At 47.5% G+C, this 24358-nt stretch overlaps 1 protein-coding gene across 1 annotated transcript in view; it reads left to right on the top strand.

Annotated features, from left to right (window-relative positions):
* Positions 1 to 3201: 3201 nt before the first annotated feature.
* LOC308282596 (testis-expressed protein 2-like) overlaps positions 3202 to 24358 on the top strand; it is a gene marked incomplete at both ends in the record, with an annotated part of 29305 nt that continues 8148 nt past the window's right edge. Inside the window, 11 exons of the mRNA XM_080722983.1 lie at positions 3202 to 3299; positions 4326 to 4893; positions 7787 to 7854; positions 8074 to 8116; positions 9631 to 10113; positions 13251 to 13481; positions 18193 to 18375; positions 19551 to 19680; positions 20403 to 20620; positions 21032 to 21106; positions 21647 to 21850. Coding sequence (XP_080579109.1) covers positions 3202 to 3299; positions 4326 to 4893; positions 7787 to 7854; positions 8074 to 8116; positions 9631 to 10113; positions 13251 to 13481; positions 18193 to 18375; positions 19551 to 19680; positions 20403 to 20620; positions 21032 to 21106; positions 21647 to 21850 — 2301 coding nt within the window. The remainder of the gene's footprint in view (positions 3300 to 4325; positions 4894 to 7786; positions 7855 to 8073; positions 8117 to 9630; positions 10114 to 13250; positions 13482 to 18192; positions 18376 to 19550; positions 19681 to 20402; positions 20621 to 21031; positions 21107 to 21646; positions 21851 to 24358) is intronic.

The following is a 24358-nucleotide window of genomic DNA, read 5'->3' on the forward strand; positions in this document are numbered from 1 at the left end:
TATTTCAGTGGTTGGGGGCATGCGTACAAGTGGCTAAATATGTCATTTTACACAGAATAGGCCCATTCCCAAGATACAACGCAACCTTTCATGGTTGGATGTGACCTATGGGGGCTAGAAGTGTTACTGTAAATAGCAATAAAGAAACTGATGGTTTATTGTGTCTAAAAAGACATATTTAGCCACTTGTACGCATGCCCCCATGTGTACGCATGCCCCACATTTTAGCACGATAAACGCGATAAAACAATAGAACGAAACAAATGAAAACATTTTAATGCTCATCTTTTCTTTTCCATAATTACGATCTAAAATATGAACCCTTGTTGTAAAAAAACAAAGTTGTCCTTTAACCCCCCGTTAATGTTAAATATTAAATGTTTCAAAACATATTCAAAATCAGATCTTGCAGATCGGCTGTTTTCAAATATCCAATGCCTCATGTGGCCTAGTTGCTTCTTTTGGCCTTGTTTTCATAGACCCAGTTCCTTATTTATCTGGTCCCAGCTTGTAGGAGTTGCTGGTGCTGTGACAAATATCACCTCCCCCTCTATAGCTTCCTCCTCCCACGGCCACAGACACGTTGGGCTTGTTGCGACCGCCAGGTCGCAAGTTACCATGAAAAGCTCCACTGGCTGTCTGTATGTCTGTCCGTCACGTCACGTCACACTTATGCTCCTACTCTTTTTTTTTCTGCCACCGTTGGCCCTATCAATGCCAAACTTTGCACACACACTCCTTGGATGGCGAATCACAACCCCTGATTTCTTACTTGGCCCTCTTCTAGCGCCACCATCAGGCGGATTTTTGCAAAACACATTTTTGGACAGTGCTTCTACAGATTTTGGCCTAAAATCTGGATCTGTAAGCAGGGTGACCGCAAAGCAGCCAAAAGGCACGCACATCTAAAGCCACAGTTGGCTGGGTGCTAGACTAAAAAAAGTGCATACAGGTAGAAGAATAAAAGTCTGCACACCGATTTTTGCTCCCAATGTTAAAGCTTTACTTGTGGTCACCTTGGATCTGTCCCATTTCCCATTTCCCCTCCTGATTGGCTATGATTGCTTTCTAAAGTTTGTGTATGCGACCTGCCGGTTGCTTATCTCCCGATTAGGGAGTCTTACTGGTATTGATGCTCAGCCGGGCCGGAGGCACCGCCACGGACTCCAACCCCCTCGTCCTCTCGGCGTCGGCGGGGGAACCCGAGCAGGGGATAAGAACGTGGGTCATTTCGATAACAACTGTGATGAGCGCAGTGTTCAAACAACAAGGTGAACTTCACGAGGACAGATGAACAAATCCAACAGCAGCAGCATTCCATCTCAAAGACTAATGTCCAGTGATGGATGAGAGGGAGGTTCTGTGCTGCTGCGTATCGTGTTCCCCCTGCCTCACACATGCATGTCGTCGTTGTCGGGTGGAAACCTCGTATCTCCAAGTTTCAAATGTGTACGTTCTTTCGCAAAGTAAAGCCCTGCTTCATCGTACAAGGCCGTCGCACAAAAGTAGTGAAAACAGCAGATCTACAAGCATGCTTGTAGATCGGCTGTTTTCACTAGTTTAAATCATTTTTTTAAATGATAAATGCTAAACAAACGGTTTTGGACTTACAAGGTGTCCACCCGACAACGACGATATTGTGGCTGTGCTGCAGATCATGGAGGCTGTGTTAGGCTGCTGTATTCTTTGTACCAACAATCCTTTGAGAATGTTCTCTCAACAGATGGTGCTGTGATCACAGACCCGGCTGAGAGGTGTGAAATAGTGTTCAGTGCAGACTGTGTTACGTAAGATAAGGGTTATTTTTGACTAACTGTAAAATGCAGAGCTATAATGACAATCCTCCTACTAGTCTGAAGTGATAATGTAATAGTCTTATGGATTACATAGCCATTCAGCAATCCATACTTGGCATCCTCCTTTCTTCCCTCTACACCAAAATATCCAATCTACAAGCTCACAACACTTTTTTTACGGTCTCTTTTTTTACATTGAAAGCCTCTAATTTACACGACAAGATGTAAAGGTCTTTGCACACTGCTGCGTTTTTCGGGCCGAATATCGGAGTGAATTTCGGAGCGCGTGAATAAAAAAATCAACCTCACGTTATGTCAATCACGTTTGCACACTGCCGCCCGTTTCGTATTTATTTTCGGACCAGGGTGGATTTTTTCCGATTTTCGCAGCTGTCGCACTGAGTCCCTTGCTCTCTCTCTCTCTTTCCTCTCTCTCTCCCTGGCCTACGGCTTTCGGATTTCCAAAATGCAACGAAAACACGCAGTGCAGTGTGCAACCACCTTAACGCAAGCTTGTAGACCTATTTATTTTGCCTAACGGTCATCTATTACGACGTGCCCAGCATGATGGCACGCACTAGGGTTCATTCTTGTGGTTAATGTTAATAGAAGGCCAGGCATATGAAAACGATGTATTTTTTTTTCTCCTATTTCTTTTCATCTCACTAAGGTTTTCATCAGTGTCCAGCTTGGATGGAAAACACTGGTAAAGGATGTTCCCTGAACCTGAACCCTGTGCAGAAGCAGCGCTGACCGCCTCCAAGCCTGGGCAGCGCGCCGCGTCCCGCTGCCCCCGTTTCTGATGCTCTGCCCGTCCCACTGCCCCCGTTTCTGATGCCCTGTCTGGTAGGGCATTAACCAACAAGTCAACAAGTTGATTCAGTCGACTCCATTACACAAGTCGACTCCCACCAGAGAAAGTCGAAGTTGGAGAAAAAAAATCATTTGTATTTTATTTAATATTACAGTGTTTATCAACCTTTTCAGGCCCAACTCCCAGAATAATCATATTTTAATTGGGGACCCCCCACCCTGACGAGCACTAAGAATTGAGGCGTTACATTTGGTATAACACGGTTCTATTGTGAAAATAGCAGATCTAAATGCTCACAACGCCTCGCAAACGCGAGGCGCTGTGAGCATGTAGATCTGCTAGATAGATGAAGATAGATACCCTCTATACACTTAAACTTTATGTTGGTTTGTTTACAGTTGAGTGAGAAAACAATGTTTCACATTAAGTTAATCATCTGGGGACCCCCCCAAAATAATTGGAGGATTTGTGTGATGTGATGACGTCATCAAACAATAAAGTCGACTTCAACTCAACTTTTTACTGAGTCGAGTCGACTTGCAAAAATCACAAGTCGTTAATGCCCTAGTGTCCGGGGGACCCGACGACAGCATGGACGACAGCAAGCTCATCTTCAACCTGGACGGCCTGGACGACGGCCCCATCGTGGCCTTCTCCAAGGACGCAGCCAGAGCCGGGGGGGAGAGCAGGTAGGAGCCGGGGGGCCATATGGTGATACATATCTTTGAGAAGATGATACAATGTCTCCACGATACGCCTTTTCAGAGATATCGTATATATCGTGATACAATGGTGCCTTGTAAAAAAATCCTGTTGAATTGTTAATACAGAGATTCATTGTTGAATTCATTTAAACCTGCATTTTGGTCGAACTCAGTTGTTCTCAAACTTTACAATGGCAAGGTCTCCCTTTAACTCTGACAGTATACAAATGAAACCAAATGGACCCGTATACTGTCAAAGTTACATACTTGTAAGGGTCAATTTAGACCTCCCAAAAGGAACCCAGAGAGTCCCTGGACCCCACTTTGAGGACCACTGGTCTAAACGGTCTGTCACTCCTTTTTCTTTTAGTTTTTGTTACCTTAAGTTGTAGGTGGTTAATGAACCATAAAAAAACCTAACCTCGCCTACCAGGCTTTCTGGGGGAAAGCCTGGTGTTCGTTCACACCAGGTCGTTTGGTTTCCGCCTAAAGCGCGGAAACCACTAGAAGAAGCGGCCTCGCTTTGATTTGGTTCCCTCCGTTTGTTTCCCCAATCCCTATTAAAATGCTGGAGTAGCCTAGTGTAGTCTTGCCAGTCGCTAACAGTTGGACTAAAAGATAACCTGACTTTCGCCAGATGGTTTGCAGCATTGCGTATGCCTGCATAACGCTCTCATAAGCAATGCTGCCACCATCTGGCGAAAGTCAGGTTAACTAAAAGATGCATTTACCAAACAAATTTTTCAAAAGCAAAACTACTCCGCATCAAGGAGTTTATTAGGTAGGCCCTAAAAGTATGTCCTTGAGCGCAGGGGAATATTTTGGGTTAAAACTGAATCTGGTTTGAACTTTCCGGCAAATTGTAGTCCTTTCAGTACTACAACATGACGCGTTGTGATTTCCGCTCCAGACTAGTTACAAGTTACAACCCCGAAAAGTGAAGTGATCCCAGACTATACCGCTTGGAAAAATATGGTGATATTGTATTTGTCCCATATCACCCACCCCTAGGAGCAGACCAGACGTGAGCCTGGAGGAGAGAGGAGGAGACCTGGGCTTGGACCTGCGAGGCCCGAGGCAGCCCTCCTCCTCCTCCTCCTCGCAGGCCTTCCTCCGCGTCCCTCGCTCCCCGTCCTCGCCCGGCTCCCTGGCCGACCTGGCCGCCACTCTCCTCCCCTCCTCCTCTGGAGGAGGCAGCCTGGTCAAGTCGTCCTCCACCGAGCTGGACCCCTGCGGCAGCGGCTTCCTGAGGGCCAACAAGCCCCTCCTCCACGGCCTGGTCAAGTCCCCGTCCATCGAGATGTGTCGCCGCGGCGGCGGAGGAGGCAGCGGTGGAGGCCAACCCGAGGCCAACCTCTCCAAGTCGGACTCCAAGCTCCACCTGATGCATCCCTGGAAGCATCTCCAGGACGGGAGGAGTAGCGGAGGAGTAGCGGACGAGAAGAGCGACGCCTGGTTCTCCTCCTCGCCCCCCACCTCCTCCTCCCCCGTCCCCCCCCTGTCCCCCAGCGAGTCCCGGGGGTCCTCGCTGATCGCCGAGCTGGAGGACACGCGGAGGAAGTTCTCCGAGGCCATGCAGGTATAATAATCCATACAGGGTTCCCACGGTCATGACATTCCTGGAAATATTTTGAAATTAGAAAAATATTCTTCCAGTACTGGAAAAGTTTTGGAATTGATCAAGGGTCCTGGAAGGTCCTGGAAAAAATAGCTATGCATTGTCTTTGGTTATTGATTTGGTTAATACCTCTGAAATGACAAATTAAACATTGGCCAAATTGTCATGTAGATCTGCTATTTTCACAATAAAATCGTGTTATACAAAATCCCTCTACTCTTAGTGCTTGTCAGGGTGCCGGGGTCCCCAGTTCAAATATGATTATTTCAGGGGTCACGGCCTGAAAAGTTTGAGAACCACTGGCATACACTGCCTGTCTTTGGGCATTGTGCATAGGAGTAAGCGACTCGTTATTGAGCTGAATTATTGTTATATAGTCCTGGAAATCAGGTTAAATTTTCTGGAAAAGTTTTGGAAATGAATTGGTAAAGATGTGTGGGAACCAGTGCTTAATTTGTGCCGGATCAAGCCGGATCTTGTTCCGGTACCTCACTTTTTCTGACTGGCACCTATTTCATTGGATCCGCCACCTATTTGATTTTGAATCAAGGATCCGGGACCTTCCCTGTCAATAAAAATCTATAAATAAACAGTTTTTTTAATCTATGTTCTCTCTGTTTTATGTTGTTCTGGTGTGACCCTTGTTTGATATTTTTTTTAAATATTTGTATGCGTTTTAATCTGAAAAACAAAAGAGGGGTTTGACAGACATCAATCACGTGATGACACAGGTTCACGCAACTAGTTGTTTTGTTTCGGCCTCGGTCGCACGCTGCACTGCACACTGCACAGGGAGTTTACCATGGAGTTTACCGGGCAACAAAACAATACGCAAGCAAGCGGCTGCTAAAATGTCAAAGCGACAAACTAAACTTTAACGTTCTTCAAACCAGTCGGTCAGCCAGACCCCAAACAGGCCAAAGTTATTTCGGCAGATAGCGACAGGCCGACAGCACAGCAGCAGCGGGGCTCTGTGCTGTAAACAGCGGCACAGATGAGGAGGAGGAGGGGGCAGCCACTGGCATGACACACCCGATGACCAGCACGGGGAACGAGAGGAGGAGGATGAGGAGGATAAATCAGAGAGTGAGGACGAAGGAGGTGGTGAGGAGGACAGGACAGCAGCGACAGGTGAAAGGGGGCTCCTTACTGCAGGGGGGATTTAGACAGAGGCTCAGTTCAATGCCATAAAAGGCTTTTAAGCACACGTTGTTAACTTGCATTTATCTTGTGCAGTGTTATTGATTTAGAGCCATGAGTAAATGCTGTGAATGAGTGTAAAAATGTCCCATTGCTGCGTGGGTATGATTAGCGTGAGTCGTGACATTGCTTGCTCTGTTGCTCAGGGACAGCGCTGTTTTGTGTGTGTGTGTGTGTGTGTGTGTGTGTGTGTGTGTGTGTGTGTGTGTGTGTGTGTGTGTGTGTGTGTGTGTGTGTGTGTGTGTGTGTGTGTGTGTGTGTGTGTGTGTGTGTGTGTGTGTGTGTGTGTGTGTGTGTGTGTGTGTGTGTGTGTGTGTGTGCGTGCGTGCGTGCGTGCGTGCGTGCGTGCGTGCGTGCGTGCGTGCGTGCGTGCGTGCGTGCGTGCGTGCGTGCGTGCGTGCGTGCGTGCGTGCGTGCGTGCGTGCGTGCGTGCGCGCACGCACGCACGCGAAGTGAGAGAACGTGAGAGAACGTGTCACCCAGTTTAGGCTTGCTTTTTTAAAATAAAACTTCCAGTCCTAATTATAGGCTATGTCCCCTCCATTTAAGGGAAACTACATTAAATGAAGACTGGAGGACAGGAGAGCCAGTGAGAGTACTGTGAGACAGGAGGGGAGACCTTTGTGACGATGAAGAACTCATAGAACTGATTGCAACATCTCTGGAAAAAGATGTCATGTGTCTGAATTTGCAAGCATATAAAGAGGATTCAGTTAGTCATGGACAAAACACACATGAACAAGAAAAGGAAATGCATCCTTGTTACACAGGACAATTAATCAGATTGAATCTGAATCTGCTTTTGTTGGACTGGACATTAGTGATATTACTGTTGTACACTGATATTTTGGTTAGCAACAGTGAGTTTGGCACTTTGGCTGTGTGTGCAGTGTTCTTACAAATACATTTTCACTTTACTATTTTGATACACCACACCTCTGTTGAAACAGATAAGATAATTATTCTATTGCACTGTGCAGTAGTGCTGTTTATATATGGTCATCTATGTATTCGTCCTTCCAAATAGAGACTTTTTTGGCTTCTGTGATGCTTTATTGTTGACAGTGATATATACTGTATATATATATATATATAGTTAATGTGTTAATGAAAATGTACACCGGGTGTGCGTGCGTGCGCGCGTGCATGCACGCGTGTGCGCGCGTGTGCACGTGCATGCATGTGCGCGTGTGCATGCGAAACCTAGGATCCCCCACCTTTTCATTGACAAATTAAGCACTGGTGGGAACCCTGTCGATAATCGTATCGCGGAGATTTAATTGATCGTGAAATTGTCCTCTGTCATGCACTGGGATGAATTCACCTTTTATTTGCCGAGCTGCATTTTATCTGGTACCACTTAAACACCTCTATAATTGGTAAAAAAGTACATATGATACACGTACTTTATACAGTCTTTTTTCACACTCTATCAAATGTCTTTGCCCAAAAAAATTGCCGATCTACAAGCTTGTCTGATATTTTTTGGCAAATGTTCCGCCCCAGGATAATGACTCATTAATCAAAATATCCTCATTATTAATAATGAGGATATTTTGATTATCGCGATAATATCATAAATCCTTGTGATTTCTTTGGTCACAATAATCGTGACGTGACATTTTCCTATGGTCCCATCCCTCCCTACATGCAGGACCGAGGGATGAGCATGCTGAGCAAGATGATGGGCGATGAGAGTCCCAAGCAGCAGCAGCAGCAGCAGCAGGCCAGGGGAGGAGGAGGAGGAGGAGGAGGGGAGCTCATCCCCCTGGGGAGCTTCGGGAGGGGGGAAGGCGTCAGCGAGGACGCCCCCTGTTCTGGGACCCCCGGCGGTGGTGGGACCCCCGGCGGCGGTGGGACCCCCGGCACACAGCAGCTCCGGTGCCGACGGAGGGGCGAGGGCGAGCCCAGGCCCACCACCGTGTGCGACACGCCCCTCAGAAGAGCCCATAGGAGCGCCTCCAAGTCCTCTTTCCACTCACCTGTTAGTAGGCCTTTCACAATTATATTACTTGATTATACTTACAGTCGGTCTGAGAGGTTTTTGAGATTTATTTTTGCCAAATCTATTTTTTTGTAAACATTTGTAAAAAAAAAAAAAAAAAAAAACGTTAAAGCTTTTGGTCATGCTTCACACAATGTTGTCTCATCCCAAAAAGAAAAGCTGAAAAAACGGGCAGGGTACAAGACTGTGTACATCATTATTTTAAAAATTGCAGAAACTACACTCCCAGAATGCATTGCGATTGACACATATCCCTTAAATCACGCTCAGTTTAGTTATCCAGGCCAGCATATGGCCTGACATGTAGTGATTTTCATCTCTGTGGACGCTCTTATCGTCATCTTTAACATAGTTCATCATATTTGTAAAAGAAAGACACTCGCTCACGGATTTCTGCTGAAGTGCAATAATCTGCCGGGCAGACAGGGGGCAGTAAGCTACTTCTGCGGTAACCGCAAGATACATGAAAGAAGAAGAAGCTAGACCAATCACAGAGGTCGATTTCACCGGATGTACATGTTTAGGAGTATGGGAAATGCAGTTCTTCTCCGTGCGATCTTGATTAAAACGTGTTTTCTACTAAAACTAGAGTGATTGCATAGTGATACTCGGGGGTTCTACTAGTAAGACTCCCTAATCGGGAGATAAGCGACCGTAGGTGGCTTATCTCCACAAATAGGGCAAAAATGTGTTTTTCCCAAATCTTCCTGATCCATGTTGATGACATGAGTGTAGACATGCTGTGTAGTCATATTCGTGATTTTAGGGCAAAAACTGTAGGAGCAGTGTCCAAAAATGTGTTTTAAAAATCGGCCTGAAGGTGGCGCTAGAATAGGGCCATGTGAGAAATGAGGGGTGGGGTCTCCGCGTTGCCTTGGCGGACGAATAGGTACCAGCCCCGGCTCTCCCGGACGCTCCTAGCCCGAGTTACGGCATTTTATGTGCGCTGCAGTGGCAGGGGGTCCTCCACTGGGGGTGCCACCACTTTTGCATCCGTTCTGGAGCAGCAGGAGTCGGTGGTCCCCGGGAATTCCCCGTGAGCAGCCCCGTTGGGGTGGTCATTTGGTCATTTTTGCACATTTGGTCATTTTTTACATCTGGGGGTCCCCCAGGGACTTGGCAGGCAAGGAGTGTGTGTGTAAAATCTGGCATGGATCGGGTCAACGGGTGCGGAGATATAAGCAGGGAAAAAGTGTGACGTGTGACGTGTGAGCACATTTGGTCATTTTTTACATCTGGGGGTCCCCCAGGGGGTCCATGGAGGTTGTAGTTTGGCAGGCAAGGAGTTTGTGTGGAAATTTTGGCATGGATCGGGGCAACGGTTGTGGAGATATGAGCAGGGCAAAAGTGTGACTGACTGACTGACGGACTGACAGACAGCCCCTGGAGCTTTTGATAGTAAATGCGACCTACGGTCGCAATAATAATTCTAGGCCTAACCGTTCATTATGTGTATGACAATTAAATTGTTAACTTAACTGTTTGTGACACAGCCCTGCTCCCCCGAGGCCCACAGCCAGGTAGGAGGAGACGACGACGGCCGCTACGAGATCTGTGCCTACGGAGACCTCATCCAGGTGGTCCAGAGGAGAGGAGGAGGGGGGACGACGCAGCAGAGGAGGCCTGGGAGCCTGCTGGGGGTCCCTGGTCCTCCTCCCCCTCCCCGGGGGGGGAGCCGCCGGGGGTCCCTGCCCTACGCCTGGCTCTTCTGCGTGGGCCTGCTGGCCTACGGCTTCATGGTGCTGCCGCTGCCCTCCTATGTGACGGGGCTGTCGCTGGGCCTGGCCGGGGGCTTCATGCTGGGCCTGGTGGTGGTGTTCATGTTGGCCCCGCGACGCTCCTCCACCTCCACCTCCACCTCCTCCTCCGCCCGGGCCGGGAGGAGAAGAAGGGCTCAGTGTTCGCGCCAAGCGGTCAGCCTGGACGCAGCAGAGCCACCGCCGGACCAGGATCTCAAAGAACCGCACGTCTTGGAGGTAAGCTATGTGAGCGACACTCATAGATAGATAGATAGATAGATACCTTTATTATCCCAAGGGGGAAATTCAGTAATGTGTCATCTCTCATGTGGCGGAGAGAGTCGCAGCCCCAGCCTGAAGCCTCAAAAGTCTAGTATCTCCCTTGTCCCAGAGGGATATCCCTTTGGAGTAATGGTTAAGATATTGAACTTTCATCCGGGAGACCCGGGTTTGAAGCCGGGTGGGGAGGTTCAGATCACCTCCGTTACACTCACACACACGTACACTTATACTTACTTGCTTATGGCAGTCCATCAATGTCGATGATGACGTTGCTCCAAAAGAATATGTTGGGTCAGGGACGTGCTGGCCATTGGGAAAAGCGGGACAACTCCCGAACGGCCGGTTCATACCCGGCCGGTCCAGGCCAGCCATTAGGAAAAAATGTAAACTAAAATGTCGGCCTTCGTTCCATTTTGGGGGCTGGGCGGCCATCAAAGTAAATCGTCACTGTCGGGCAGAAACCTCGTATCACCAAGTTTCAAATGTATACATTTTTTCGCAAAGCAAAGCCCTGCTTCATCATACAAGGCTGTTTTCACTAGTTTAAATCATTTTTAAAATGATAAATACAAAACAAACGGTTTTGGACATACAAGGTTTCCACACGACAACGACGAAATATAACTCATGTACAGTAATTGGCCCACTGGCTTGTCACTTGTCATGATCTGAAATGGCAAATCTTTGAGTAGCAGCAGCGCTATAGAGATAGATCTCTCTCTGCTGCACACTCCGGATATATTGATTCAGCAGAAACTTGATCCAAGTTCAGTGTCAGTGTGCATATTTTATCAGATGTCCTAGAAGTCCTGACTAGGGCAGCAGTGATGCTAAAGTGAAACACATGGTTGCATAAAACCCAACAGTGATTTTCACAGGGGACAGAATTGGCAGGTGGTGTGATTAAATATGCCAATCGAAAAGCACCTGGCAATTATGTGCCCCATACGTTAGTGCTTTCCAAAGGAAGTTTTGATCCTGCACTCGCCCGGTCTGAAAGTCGTCCGTGTTCAGCTTATGGAAAAGTGGAGATATTTGACTAAATACACGTTTTCAGCCAGAACTTGCAAAGGGATATGAAACTAGAGGACAATGTCTGACGATGGAAGCTAGGGAGTCTTGTTCTAAGTGCGACAGGGAGTTTATTCCACAGTTTGGGGGCCAGGAGGGAGAAGAGTCTAGGACGAGTGTATTTTTGTCCTGGGTTTTTAGTGAGTGTTCTGTCAGCATCCCTGTGTCAGCTGATCTGAGTGAACATCATGAGTATGACAATTAGGTTGCATTGAGGCGTTTTCCTGTATAGTGTTCTTGCAAAGCCTGTGACATAAGCAACTCAAAGGTGGATTACATTTCGATGACAGTTGCGGTGAGCTCAGTGTTGGGGGACAAGAGGAACAAACAGCAGCATCCATTTCAAAGACAAATGTTCAGTGATAAACAGATGGTGCTGTGCTTAGGGCAGGGTTTCCCAAAGTGGGTGCTGTGGCACCCTAGGGTGCCGTGATGCCAGTCCAGGGGTGTCTCAGAATACTTTGATAACCAGGGACGTGCTGGGCCCCTGATTCAGCCAGGGAAAAAGAGTTGTAGAGGCCCTCATTGCGCGCTATAGAGAGAGATCTCTCTATATAGCGCTGCTGCTACTCAAAGATGTGCCATTTCAGATCATGACAAGTGACAAGCCAGTGGGCCAATTACATGAGTTATATTTCGTCATTGTTGGGTGGAAACCTTGTATGTCCAAAACCATTTTTAAAATGATTTAAGCTCGTGAAAACAGCCGATCTACAAGCACACAACGCCTCGCACCGCGAGGCGTTGTGTGCTTGTAGATCTGCTGTTTTCACTACTTTTGTGCGACAGCCTTGTATGATGAAGCAGGGCTTGGCTTTGCGAACAAATGTACACATTTGAAACTTGGAGATACGAGGTTTCTGCCCGACAGTGACGATTTACTTTGTTGGCCGCCCAGCCCCCAAAATAGAACAAAGGCCGACATTTTTTTTTTTTTTTTTTCCTAATGGACCGGCCGGGAATGAACCGGCCGTTCGGGAGTTGTCCCGCTTTTCCCCATGGCCAGCACATCCCTGGATGGTGCTGTGCTTAGGGCAGGGTTTCCCAAAGTGGGTGCTGTGGCACCCTAGGGTGCTGTGATGCCAGTCCAGGGGTGTCTCAGAATACTTTGATAACATTTGGAATTCATCATAATCACTTCACTATGCTTAGTAAATCAGCCCTGATTTGCACTGTACTTGATGAGTTATTTTCCCATCTCCGGACAATTCTCTTCACCAACAATAACAGATCTACAAGCTTAAAGGTTATTTCCAGGGGTGCCCTGAGTCAAAACAAGTTTGAAAACTCCTGGCTTAGGGGTTGGGACGACACGACTATACGCGAAATAATGGTATTGGGGGATCGGCTAGTTCGACTATCTTACAGTATATTAACCAGTGAAACCGAGTCAAATTAAAAGTCATGCCTCAACTCTAAAGTGCTTGTCATGATCCCCCATGTTCAAATATGATTAATTTGGGCTTGTATGTTCAAAATTGTTTGTTTTATATTTATCAAAAACGAAACGGGGGAAAAATGTAATGTACTTCTTAAAATAAATGTATCATGCCTGTTGCTAAGGTATGGCAACACGACTGGTGTCTTGCACACGCGCGAAGACACCAGTCATGTTGCCATACCTTAGCTTTTTCTGAACTGACGCCACTGGAGATAATGTTTGTGTTTGATCCTATCATTTCCACTACAGTCAGTCAGTCAAGCCCGTATCATAGTCGGGTCCGCGGTGAGTCTTTTTGAGTCTTTTTGAGTCATGAAACTACAACGTTACATCATTCCTCACGGTGGAGAGCTTTCCACCGTGAGTCCCAACACATCTCTCTGTTTTTACTATCAGACAGACAGGCTCTACACCCCGTTCACTGATTGGTCGACCTGAACCGGTCTGGACGGGGTAAAGGACTTCACCGTGGGCCGTGACTATGATGGCCTGCACTTATTTTCTGACTTGAGGTGGAAAGCTTTCCACCTCAAATTTGCGGTGGATAGCTCTCCACCGTACACTCTGATACGGGCTTCAGTCGTTCTGTGTTACTTTCTGGTGTCTCCAGGGCTGGATGAACGAGATGCACAGCTACGACCCGGAGTCGTACCACCCCTCCCTCACCCACTCCGTGTACGCCACCCTGGAGGGCAGCCGGCTGCGCCTGGCCTACCCGCGCGCCAACGTCCCCCGCAGGGCGGCTTTCGGCGAGCCCCCCCACGAGGCCGTGTTCCTGCGCTCCTGCACCTACCAGCTGGCCAACTGCAAGGTCAGTGGGCATGGCTCGCACCAGGGGCGTCATCTGGGTATGGCAGGGGTATGCAACAGCCGTACCCTGGGTCCAGGGGGGAAAATAAAAGTTACTTTAAAATATAAATCCATGAATGTCTCTTTGTCTGTGCTGGTTATTATGTTGTTAAATTACAAAATGTAACACAATTGTCACTTTAACAAGGTATTGTGGCACGTTTACTAACATGCCAAGTTTAGCTGCACTTGAACAACCGTTCCAGGCTGCCATATCCAAAACCATAGAAACGGGGGGAAATAGAATGTACTTCTTAAGGTATGGCAACATGACTGGTGTCTTGCACGCACGCTTAGCTTTTTCTGAACTGATGCCACTGGCTCGCACATGAACGCACACACTCACACGTGCACGCACACACACACCCATGCAGAGAAAGGTGACCTCTCACCTGAACTCTCCACCCCTGCCCACTGTCGACACCCACGTTGTCACCCAACACGGATGTGTAGCGTCACCACTGATAGGTGACAGTGACACCTGGCCTCTGCCCCACACATACTCTACACCAGGGGTGCCCAACCTTTTTTGACCCAAGGTCTACTTTGAAAATGTGCCACCTAGCTGAGGGCTACCAGCCCAAAATGTAGGTCCTACCGTAACACCCATTCAATATACATGTAAAAAACAGAAAATATTAATAGATATTATAACATTGTACTCACTGTACTGTACTGTAATCATACTGTATAGTAGGAATTGTAATTGAATGAAACGATTGCAACTTCTCACATTGGGCATACAGACAGCATGACCATTTATTGCACACTCTGCATATTATGCACTGACAACACAGTTTAGTTTTTTTTTTCTTTTCTTTTTTTATAGTTTTTTTTATAGTTTTTTTATAGTTTTTTTTTTTGTCCTTTATTCCATGTCAGTCTCTCTACCTTAGTGGGAAACCTGGCACTGGGAAGAGGAGGCTAGCTTGTCAAAGTCAGGGTTGTATGAGCTGGTTGCAAGTTTTAGGCAGGCCACAAGGTGCTCATCTGTCATTGTGGCTCTGTACTTTGACTTGATGAACTTCATGTGAGAAAAAGCAGACTCACACAGGTAGGTTGATCCAAATTCAAATGGGTCTGAGCGGCTTTGGAGCGAGGAATTTCCTCCGCTCCATTCCTCCGCTCCGCTCCGCTCCAAGCCGACCCTATTGGGGCCGCGCGCCGCATGTTTCCAACAAAACAGAGCCGTGCGCAGTAGCCTACTAGTGCAGTGAAGCCTTGTTGGCACCGCGGAGATGGAGAGGAGAACAGACAGAGAATTCCCTTTATCACGATTTCACTCATCCACACACGTAGGCTATGTTTATAATACATAGCCTACCTTGTGTCAGTTAAGTTATATATCACCAGCCAGTCAACGGATACGAATTCAAGTGAGACTGATTGAAAAACACACGCCACGACTCGCCTCCGTCTCTCGGTTGTGGTGATTAATCAATAACCAGCTGGATTTAATATTGCCCGTCTTATTAAAAAATACAATGCCTTAGATTAGATGGCGTCTTTTGTAACAGTGAACGCAGGTCTCCATCAAGCCGAGGCTCACGTAACGTTACCGCAGGCATTTGTGTTGGGAACACTTGTTGTGCAAAGCAAAGGAGAAAGTGTTTCGCATATGGTAGCAAAATCCTTTTTTTATTTTGGCTGGTGACTCTGATTGACGACCCTGAGCGGAGCGTGGAGCGAGCGCGGAGCGAGAAATGCGAAAATCAACGTGAGCGACGGAGCGGCGGGGAGCGGAGCGGTGCGGTGGCCGACCAGAGCGATGAGCGAGCGGGACAAGAGCCCTCTGGAGCGCGGAGCCGCTCCACTCCGCTCACATGCTCTGCTACACGTTGAGTTGAGTTCAGTCAACATCATCCACTCGCTCGGAGTCGTTTCACTGAAACGCCCGATGTATGTCCTCCCCCCCCGAATTAATAAATTATTTCTTTGAAATCATCTCGCGGTCCACTGGTAACCAGCCCGCGATCTACCGGTCGACCGCGATCGACTGGTTGGGCACCCCTGCTCTACACTGTACACCAGCGTTCCCCAATAGGCGGCCCGCGGGCCATTTGCGGCCCGCGGGGGGCTACTGTCTGGCCCCCACCAACCCCAGTAATAATGGTGGTATAAGAGCAGCAACAACACTAGTATATTGACGTTGTCGGGTGGAAATCTCGTATCTCCAAATTTGTATGTTCTTTCGCAAATCATACAAGGCCGTCGCACAAAAGTAGTGAAAACAGCAGATCTACAAGCACACAACGCCTCGCGGTGTGAGGCGTTGTGTACTTGTAGATCGGCTGTTTTCACTAGTTTAAATAATTTTTAAAATGATAAATTCAAAACGAACGGTTTTGGACATACAAGATTTTCACCCGACAACGACGAAAACTGTCGCTGGAGTAGCGGGAACGCCACCGTCGCCCCCTGCAATGTTGTGGCCCTCGGCTTGGTTCTCTTTCTACCAGCAAAATGTAATTTTTCATTTCCAGTCATCCGGAGTTTCAATAAAAAAAAAAGCTAAGCCCGCAAGCTAGATCCAAAACTTTCCTAACCCAGGGTTTGACATTAACTTTTTGAGGCACTTGTTCTTTGGGCATTTCCCATTCACTCGTCCGGGCAAAAAAGTCACTAGTCTCGCGTGGACATCTAGACATCCCAGCCATGTTAAAGGAGCTATAGTCAACTTTTTCATTGTAGGGCCGACACTTTGTTTACATCCTAGTCTATAGACTAGAATGTAAACAAAGTGTCGGTCTGACAATGGCCAAAATTATTATTGTATCATTATTTTACGCTTTTTGTGGTCATTTTTTAATACAAACACATATGAAGCTTATTTTATTATAAAATATTTTCGAAACATTATTTTTATTTTAGCATCCGTTTTTCAAGAAAAAGTTGACTATAGCTCCTTTAAAACAAGGAGGGAATGATAATGAAGATACTGCAGTTAGTTAGCTGCAATAGTATATAGGCTGGCCCCAGGCTAAGACTGTTGCCTCCACGATTTGCAAATTCTCCCGGCATACAGTCTGGGGCACGGAAATAGAAACAATGAGTGCGAGATAGAGCGGATGTGACGCACCCGCTCCCTTGGTGCAGTAGCAATAACATGTCCTACTGGAAGCGTTATGTCTCCTTTCAATATTTTTGGGGAGTTATTTCTTCTTTCTCTGGTGTTGTTGGTGTTACTTCCATGATGTTTTCAAATGTTTTCTTAAACTATACACCCATAACAAGAATCTGCCGCTCGACAGACTCTGTCTGTGCTAGTGTGTTTCTGTTATGTTTCCAGTGGGAATACAGTTCAGTGCAGCACTGGTTACTTCTGATACTCGCCGTTCGGGAGCTGCCGTTCCAGACTCTATATAGCATTCGGAGATTGTGGAATAGTTGTCTGGCTATGCGAGACCATTCTGGCTAGCCATCGTCACGAAAAGGGACCGCCCACTTGTCCCTTTTCTGTAGCCATCATTGACTCTTGTCTCGAGAGATTGATGCGAGACTACTTCAGTCCAGATAAAAATGAGACATTTCACAGACATTTCTTTCTTAAATGCATGTATAGGAGTCAGACATTGAAATAGAATGAATAAGAAAAGGATTGCTAGCAACCCCTATAGCCTCGTAAACCAGCCTCGTCCTGGAATATGGAATGTAGCTCCAGGAGGAGGAGGTTTACGAGGCTAAACGACCACCCTTGCTCCCACCACCCTCCACTCATAGTAGGGGCCAAGAAAACCAAGAGCCACTTGTCCAACAGACAAGTACGTTTTGAATGAACTTGTCCCGAAGGATTTGTTATTTGTCCAGGACAACAGGACAAGCCTTAAAGGAGAGTGTCTGGGTAGAATCGACCCCCATACCTCTTTAAATGTCTTCTTACAAGCTTCCAAGTTGGTCCAGACACCCCATAGTCCCAAAGAAGCTATAATGCTTCTTTGGGACTATTGGGTGTCTGGACCATTCCATTTTTGATTGCAGCTTCTACCCGACCATGGCTCCATAATGGACCGCGTTCATTCAATCTCTAATCCGGTTATTTTTCTCGCTTCAAAGTCCATTTTTTTCCCGCTCCGTATCGGTTCCCCGTACTGTGAAAAAGCTTCTCTTTTCGACTCTCGTTCAGCTTGAAATCCCGCCGTCTCTCGCGGGACAACAGTAACCTGTAGAAAGCAGGGGCACGGGAACGCGCCTCCTGTTGTCTCGTGGGACAACAGTAACCTGTAGAAAGCAGGGGCACGGGAACGCGCCTCCTGTTGTCTCGTGGGACAACAGTAACCTGTAGAAAGCAGGGGCACGGGAACGCGCCTCCTGTTGTCCCACGAGAGACGGCGGGATTTCAAGCTGAACGAGAGTCGAAAAGAGAAGCTTTTTGACAACAAAAATGGCTGCGCCCTGGAGAAGCTAATGCTAGGATGAATTACGGAAAAAATGGACTTTGAAGCAAGAAAAATAACCGGATTAGAGATTGAATAAACACGGTCCATTATGGAGCCATGGTCGGGTAGAAGCTGCAATCAAAAATGGAATATAATGCTTCTTTGGGACTACGGGGTGTCTGGACCATCTTGCAAGCTTGGGAGAAGACATTTAAAGAGGTATGGGGGTCGATTTTACCCAGAAACTCTCCTTTAATGTCATGCCCTGTAACCTATATTGTGTTCTCTCTCCTTCAGGTGTCGCTGTTGCCCCCTGTCCTGGCCCGGAAGAGGCTGTGGAACAAGAAGTATCCCATCTGCGTCACCCTGGCAGAAAGGGAGGTGGGGGAGGAGGAGAGCCTGCTCCTGGTGGAGGAGAAGGAGGAGAAAGAGGAGGAGGAGGAGAAGACCATGGAGAGTCAGACCACCAAGGTTATTAGAGTTAACAAAAACTAACCAAAATGACCAAAACTAAAATTGAATAAACATTTCCGTTAAAGGAGAATTTCGGGGGAAAAACGCCCTTCCTACCTTTTTGACGGTATCTTTTTTGGTCATCAAAATGATGGTCCAGCAGTTGTTTCTTCAAAAGAAGCAATATATTCCATTTAGGATCGCTATTTGCCCTACACAAAACGGGCTTCTGACAGGACCGGTTGCAATTAAAAAAAAGACAAAAATCCTCGGGGGCACCGTGGCGCAGTGTTTAGCGCTTCGCCTCACAGCTAGAAGGTCCTGGGTTTGATTCCCGCCGGGGGACGCTGTGGGCACTGGGGGCGTTTTCCTCCCTCCGTGTCATCAGCGCCCACACCCTAGGTGGGGTTGGTGATAGGGCCTTTCTGTGTGGAGTTTGCATGTTCTCCCCATGTCTCCTAGGGTTGATACCCTCACAAAACATGCAGTAATCCTGGTCTCAATAATGCCTCCCCCTGGACAGCCGGGGCGCCTGATGGAGGGGAAAGGAACTGGTTGGAATAACGTGTTCCTTCCACGCGCTACGTCCAAACCAGGGAAATCTCCACTGTCAGGTGAAAAGAAGCAACTTGGACTACTCATGCATTGAAGGAAGCATGAGGTCAGTCCGTTGTCTCCCCAGGCGCGGCAGAGGGAGAGCAGAGCCCAGGATTACATAGGCAATTGGCACTGGGTGAAAATGGGTTGCAAAATCGTGGGATAAAAATGATATAAAAAAAAAAAAAAGATAATTAACTGAAAAGATGTTGTGTGTTTACAAAACGAACTAAAACTAACTGGAAGTATTGACAAAATGCCCTTAGTTTTAGTTTTTCTCGTTACCAACTGAAACTAAACTATAATGAACACTCCTAAACTATTGTAACCTTGTTGCAGACCCCCAGCAGCCCTCTGCCAGACCCCCAGCAGAGCCCCGTGGTTCTCTACCTGTTTGATCTATTGTAACCTTGTTGCAGACTGTTTGATCTATTGTAACCTTGTTGCAGACTGTTTGATCTATTGTAACCTTGTTGCAGACTGTTTGATCTATTGTAACCTTGTTGCAGACTGTTTGATCTATTGTAACCTTGTTGCAGACTGTTTGATCTATTGTAACCTTGTTGCAGACCCCCTGCAGCAGTCCTCTGCCGGACCCCCAGCAGAGCCCCGTGGTTCTCTACCTGTTTGGCCGAACAGGAAGAGAGAAGGAGGAGTGGTTCCAGCACTTCCTGTCTGCCTCCAGGGTGGGCGGGGCCAATAAGAGCAGTCCCAGCAGGGAGGAGTCCAGGACGGGTTAGTCTCACGTTACGTCACGTCACGTCACGTCACGTCACGTCACGTCACGTCACGTAGCCAGACGACTATTCTACAAGTTATAGAGCAGGGGTTAGCAACCTTTTTGAAATGAAGTGCCATGTCTTTATTTTCTAGAGCAGGGGTTCCTAACCTATAGCATATCGTCGTTGTCGGGTGGAAACCTTGTATGTCCAAAACCGTTCGTTTTGTATTTATCATCTAAAAAATGTACTAAACCATCGCGAGGCGTTGTGTGCTTGTAGATCGGCTGGTTTCACTCGTTTTGTGCGACAGTCTTGTATGATGAAGCAGGGCTTTGCTTTACCAACAGACGTACACATTTGAAACTTGGAGATACGAGGTTTCTGCCCGACAGTGACGATATTTTAGTGATTATGTTGCGAGGAAAACGTTGACATAATAGCCATTTTGGTTAGAACTGATTGAAAATAACTTTGTACTTCAAGTTTAAAATTATACTATATATTTTTTCAAGTGTCCAGATAAATTCCAAATATTATCAAATGATCTCGGCGGCACCCCTGGACTGCCGTCACGGCACCCCAGGGTGCCCCGTCACCCATGGACTGCCGTCACGGCACCCCAGGGTGCCCCGTCACCCATGGACTGCCGTCACGGCACCCCAGGGTGCCCCGTCACCCACGTTGAAAACCCCTGATCTAAATGCCTACATGTTAATTGTTCCTTCCACTCCTCAGAGGTGTTGTGTGGTGGAGAGGCGGTCAGAGGAAGCACGGAGGAGCTGAGGGAGTTGCCGGGCGGAGGAGCCGCGAAGGAGAGGCTCCTATTGGACTACGGCTCCTACATGTCTAATCTGATTGGCTCGGGAGGGAGCGGCAGCCCCACCCCCAGCCCCTGGTTGGTGGGGCCGCTCTCGCCGCACAGCGACCAGGGAAGCCCCACGGCGCGGAAGAAGGTAACATAATATCTAACTTTGACGAGAAATTAACTAATTTGCTGCTTTTTTCAAAATGGCTGCCAAGTACCAGGATGCCTCAGTCTCCATAGACTTCCATGTAATTCATAGTGCACGGATCATGCACGCCCATGCCTAGATCATGCACCACGTGTGTGCACGCTGTTCACAGCTTTCAAACAAAAAAATCAGCTTGGAAATCTGTTCAGGCATACCTGAGATATCAGCCATTATGTTTTTACATTATGTAAACAAAGATAAATATCTTGCAATTGGCGACGAGTCTCTTACGAAATCAACAAGAGTGCCTCTCAATACATGAAGCTATATAACCTCTCACTCTCAATCATCGCTGGCAATAGTCAGTGGTGTGTGTTCCCCACACTCCCGCGCCCCCACCGTTGCGCGCAGGTTCACCGGGAAAACTGCGGTCACGTCTTCTCTAGGCAGCCAGGTCTGTTTGTGTCTGCCTGTTTCTATGGCCAGGTGGTGCTCACTGAGTCTGAGTGTCTCTCTCTCTCTCTCTCTCTCTCTCTCTCTCTCTCTCTCTCCTCTCTCTCTCTCTCTCTCTCTCTCTCCCTCCCTCTCCCTCTCTCTCTCTCTCTCCCCCTCTCTCTCTCTCCCCCCCTCTCCCTCTCTCTCTCTCTCTCTCTCTCTCTCTCTCCCTCCCTCTCCCTCTCTCTCTCTCTCTCTCTCTCTCTCTCTCTCTCTCTCTCTCTCTCTCTCTCTCTCTCTCTCCCTCCCTCCCTCTCCCTCTCTCTCTCTCTCTCTCTCCCCCTCTCTCTCTCTCCCTCCCTCTCCCTCTCTCTCTCTCTCTCTCTCCCCCTCTCTCTCTCTCCCCCCCTCTCCCTCTCTCTCTCTCCCCCTCTCTCTCTCTCCCCCTCTCTCCCTCTCTCCCTCTCTCTCTCTCTCCCCCTCTCTCTCTCTCCCCCTCTCTCCCTCTCCCTCTCTCTCTCTCCCCCTCTCTCTCTCTCCCCCTCTCTCCCTCTCCCTCTCTCTCCCTCTCTCTCTCTCTCTCTCTCTCAGATCCCCAGTGATGAGAGCGTCTCCAGCAGCAGGTCTGGGGGAGACCCTCCCCACCATGACCCCGGGGGGTCAGGAGAAGGGTCAGAGGTCAGCCCCGCCTGGGTCAACTCCCTGGTGGGTCGTATCTTCTGGGACTTCCTGAGGGAGAGGTACTGGTCAGACCTGGTGGCCCACAAGGTCCAGAAGAAGCTCTCCAAGATCAGGGTGAGACCTGCTGACCCGGACGGACAGACAGCCAGGGGCGTCACAAGTAGAGATGTTACCGATCAATCAGCAATGGATCGGATCGGGCCGATCAAAGCGTGATCAGCGATAATCCGATCGGTGCATCCGATCAACCAGCCGTTCAGTATGCCCACTTGAGGCCATTTTGGGGTATTGATTTCCACAGTGCTGAAGGAATAATTAGTTACTGCTATGATAATAAAAACATAGTAATGCTGGTAAATAACTATAAGGCAAATATATAAATGAATTCATGAGTGAATTCATTAATTAAAGTTAAAACATTAACATTAGAAAATATAAATAACTTGATCGGATCGGTGATTGATCAGCATCGGGTGATCAGACTTTTGTGATCGGTGCTCGGTGATCGGTTCCAAAAAACCTGATCGGACCATCCCTAGTCACAAGGGGTAGGAAAGTGGGACTGAGTTACTGGGGCCCAAGGTGGAGGGGCCCTAATAACTTTATCTATTGGAAAATAGCAGATATACAAGCTCACAGCGTGGCACCGAGTGCCGCGCAGCGAGCTTGTAGATCTGCTATTTTTGAAAAGTTGTGAAAATGTGTGAAAATCTTTGAATATATTATGTATTTTTTTAAGCGAACATGTCTAACTCAAATTTTGCTTCTGGGGGTCCCTGGAACTAAATATTTTGAGATCGGGGTCCGTGGCCAAATACATATCATCTTGGGGGTCCTTGACATAGGTTTCTTGCAAACATTTTCACGATTTTTCAAAAATAGCAGATATACAAGCTTGCAGCGCGGCACTTGGTGCCGCGCTGTGAGCTCGTATATCTGCTATTTTTCAATAGTTAACATTCATGGGGGGCCCGCAGTGAATCCTTGTACCCAGGGCCCAGAATTTGGTGTGACGTCCCTGCAGACAGCACTGTTGTTTTTGACAGCAGATTTTGATTTAGTTTGTCATAGTCTTTTGAATAAAATGTCTTTTAGTTTTAGTCTTAATTTAGTCACCTGAAAAGTTTCAGTTTATGTCTAATTTTAGTCGACTAAATATCATGAGATCTTAGGGCGACTAAATCTACAGTTGATTTAGTCAACTAAAATGTATTTTGGCAGGCCTTGATGGCATCGTAATGGCTTATTTTACACTTGGTTGTGTGCTGAAAATAGCCGATCTACAAGCTCACAACGCGTCGCAAAACACTTGAGAGCAACCAAACATAAAATGACTCTCTTCTCCACTAGTCCCTCCCTAACGTTTTAGTCTAGTTTTTATTTTGTTAACAAAGTTGTCAATATATTTAGTCTTAGTTTTAGTCATCACAGCTTAGTTTTTATTTTGTTTTTATTTAGTTTTCGTCAGTGAAATAAATGCAGTTTGCAAAAAATAATCGTCATACTTTTAGTCGACGAAATCAACACTGGTAGGAGTGTAACTGCCGTATACATTTGAAGACCGATACGCATCACGATACGTGGTTGACGATAAGGCTCTGACAGCACGTACGCCACATGAGTCAACAAAAAATCTCTGAGTGTGTGTGTGTGTGTGTGTATGTATGTAATCTGCGTATCTCGAGAACCGTTCGTCCCACCGGCTTCAAATTCGGAATGCGCATTCCCTGCCGCAGCAGGTAGTGCAGTGCCCGGCCTCGACGCAATTTTCCTGAACCGGTGCGAAAGGTTCGGATTCTCTGTATGCGCTGTCCGCTAGGCAATAACCGAACAACGGGTATGATGGGTATTGCCTAACAACCGGAGGGGCATCATTCCCCACGGGTGGCAAAGCAAGCATGCTGCGTATTATTGCTCAAGATGAAGACAGACAGATAAAGCTTAATATCGATATAAACAACGGAGGGATCAGACTGAAACCGTGGCCAAATACAGGCATGTCATACGTCATGATTACGTCATAGACGACAGCCATTGAGTTACTTACAGTATTTACAGGCTGTGAGACTGGGAACGTACTGCATTAATCAATCATTCACTTACTCAGGCAGTTGATCAAGCAATCGAGATATTCTGCAAACATGTTCAATCACATGAACAAGCCCCGAGGAAAGATGTCCGCTTATGCTTATTATGTCAGGTTCAGCCGAGATGAACTAGCGAAGAAGCAACCCGGGCAGTTGGTCAGCTTCGCAGTGTTCTCACAGACATGCTCACAGGGGTGGACGGACCTCAAGCGCAAGGACAAGAAGAAGTTTGAGGACATGGCCCGGACCGACAGGGCGCGCTACCGGCGGGAGATGAAGAGCTGCGTTCCTCCTAAAGGCTCCAAGAAGATGATGAAGTTGCTGGCCAGAGGAGGAGCGTTCCTCGCGTTCGTCGGCGATAAGCGCGACAAGATCAAGGAGGCAAACCCGGGCATCAGCTTCATGGAGGGGGTCATGGTGCTGGGGAAGCTGTGGAACGAGCTGACTCCTGAGGACAGGGCTCCGTATGAGAGGAAAGCTGCCCAGTTGGAGGATAAATGAGTACAACCAGAAAGATGGAATTGGAAATTGCGAG

This window comes from Nannobrachium achirus (assembly GCF_963921795.1).
Source record: "Nannobrachium achirus genome assembly, chromosome: 4".
NCBI lineage: Eukaryota > Metazoa > Chordata > Actinopteri > Myctophiformes > Myctophidae > Nannobrachium > Nannobrachium achirus.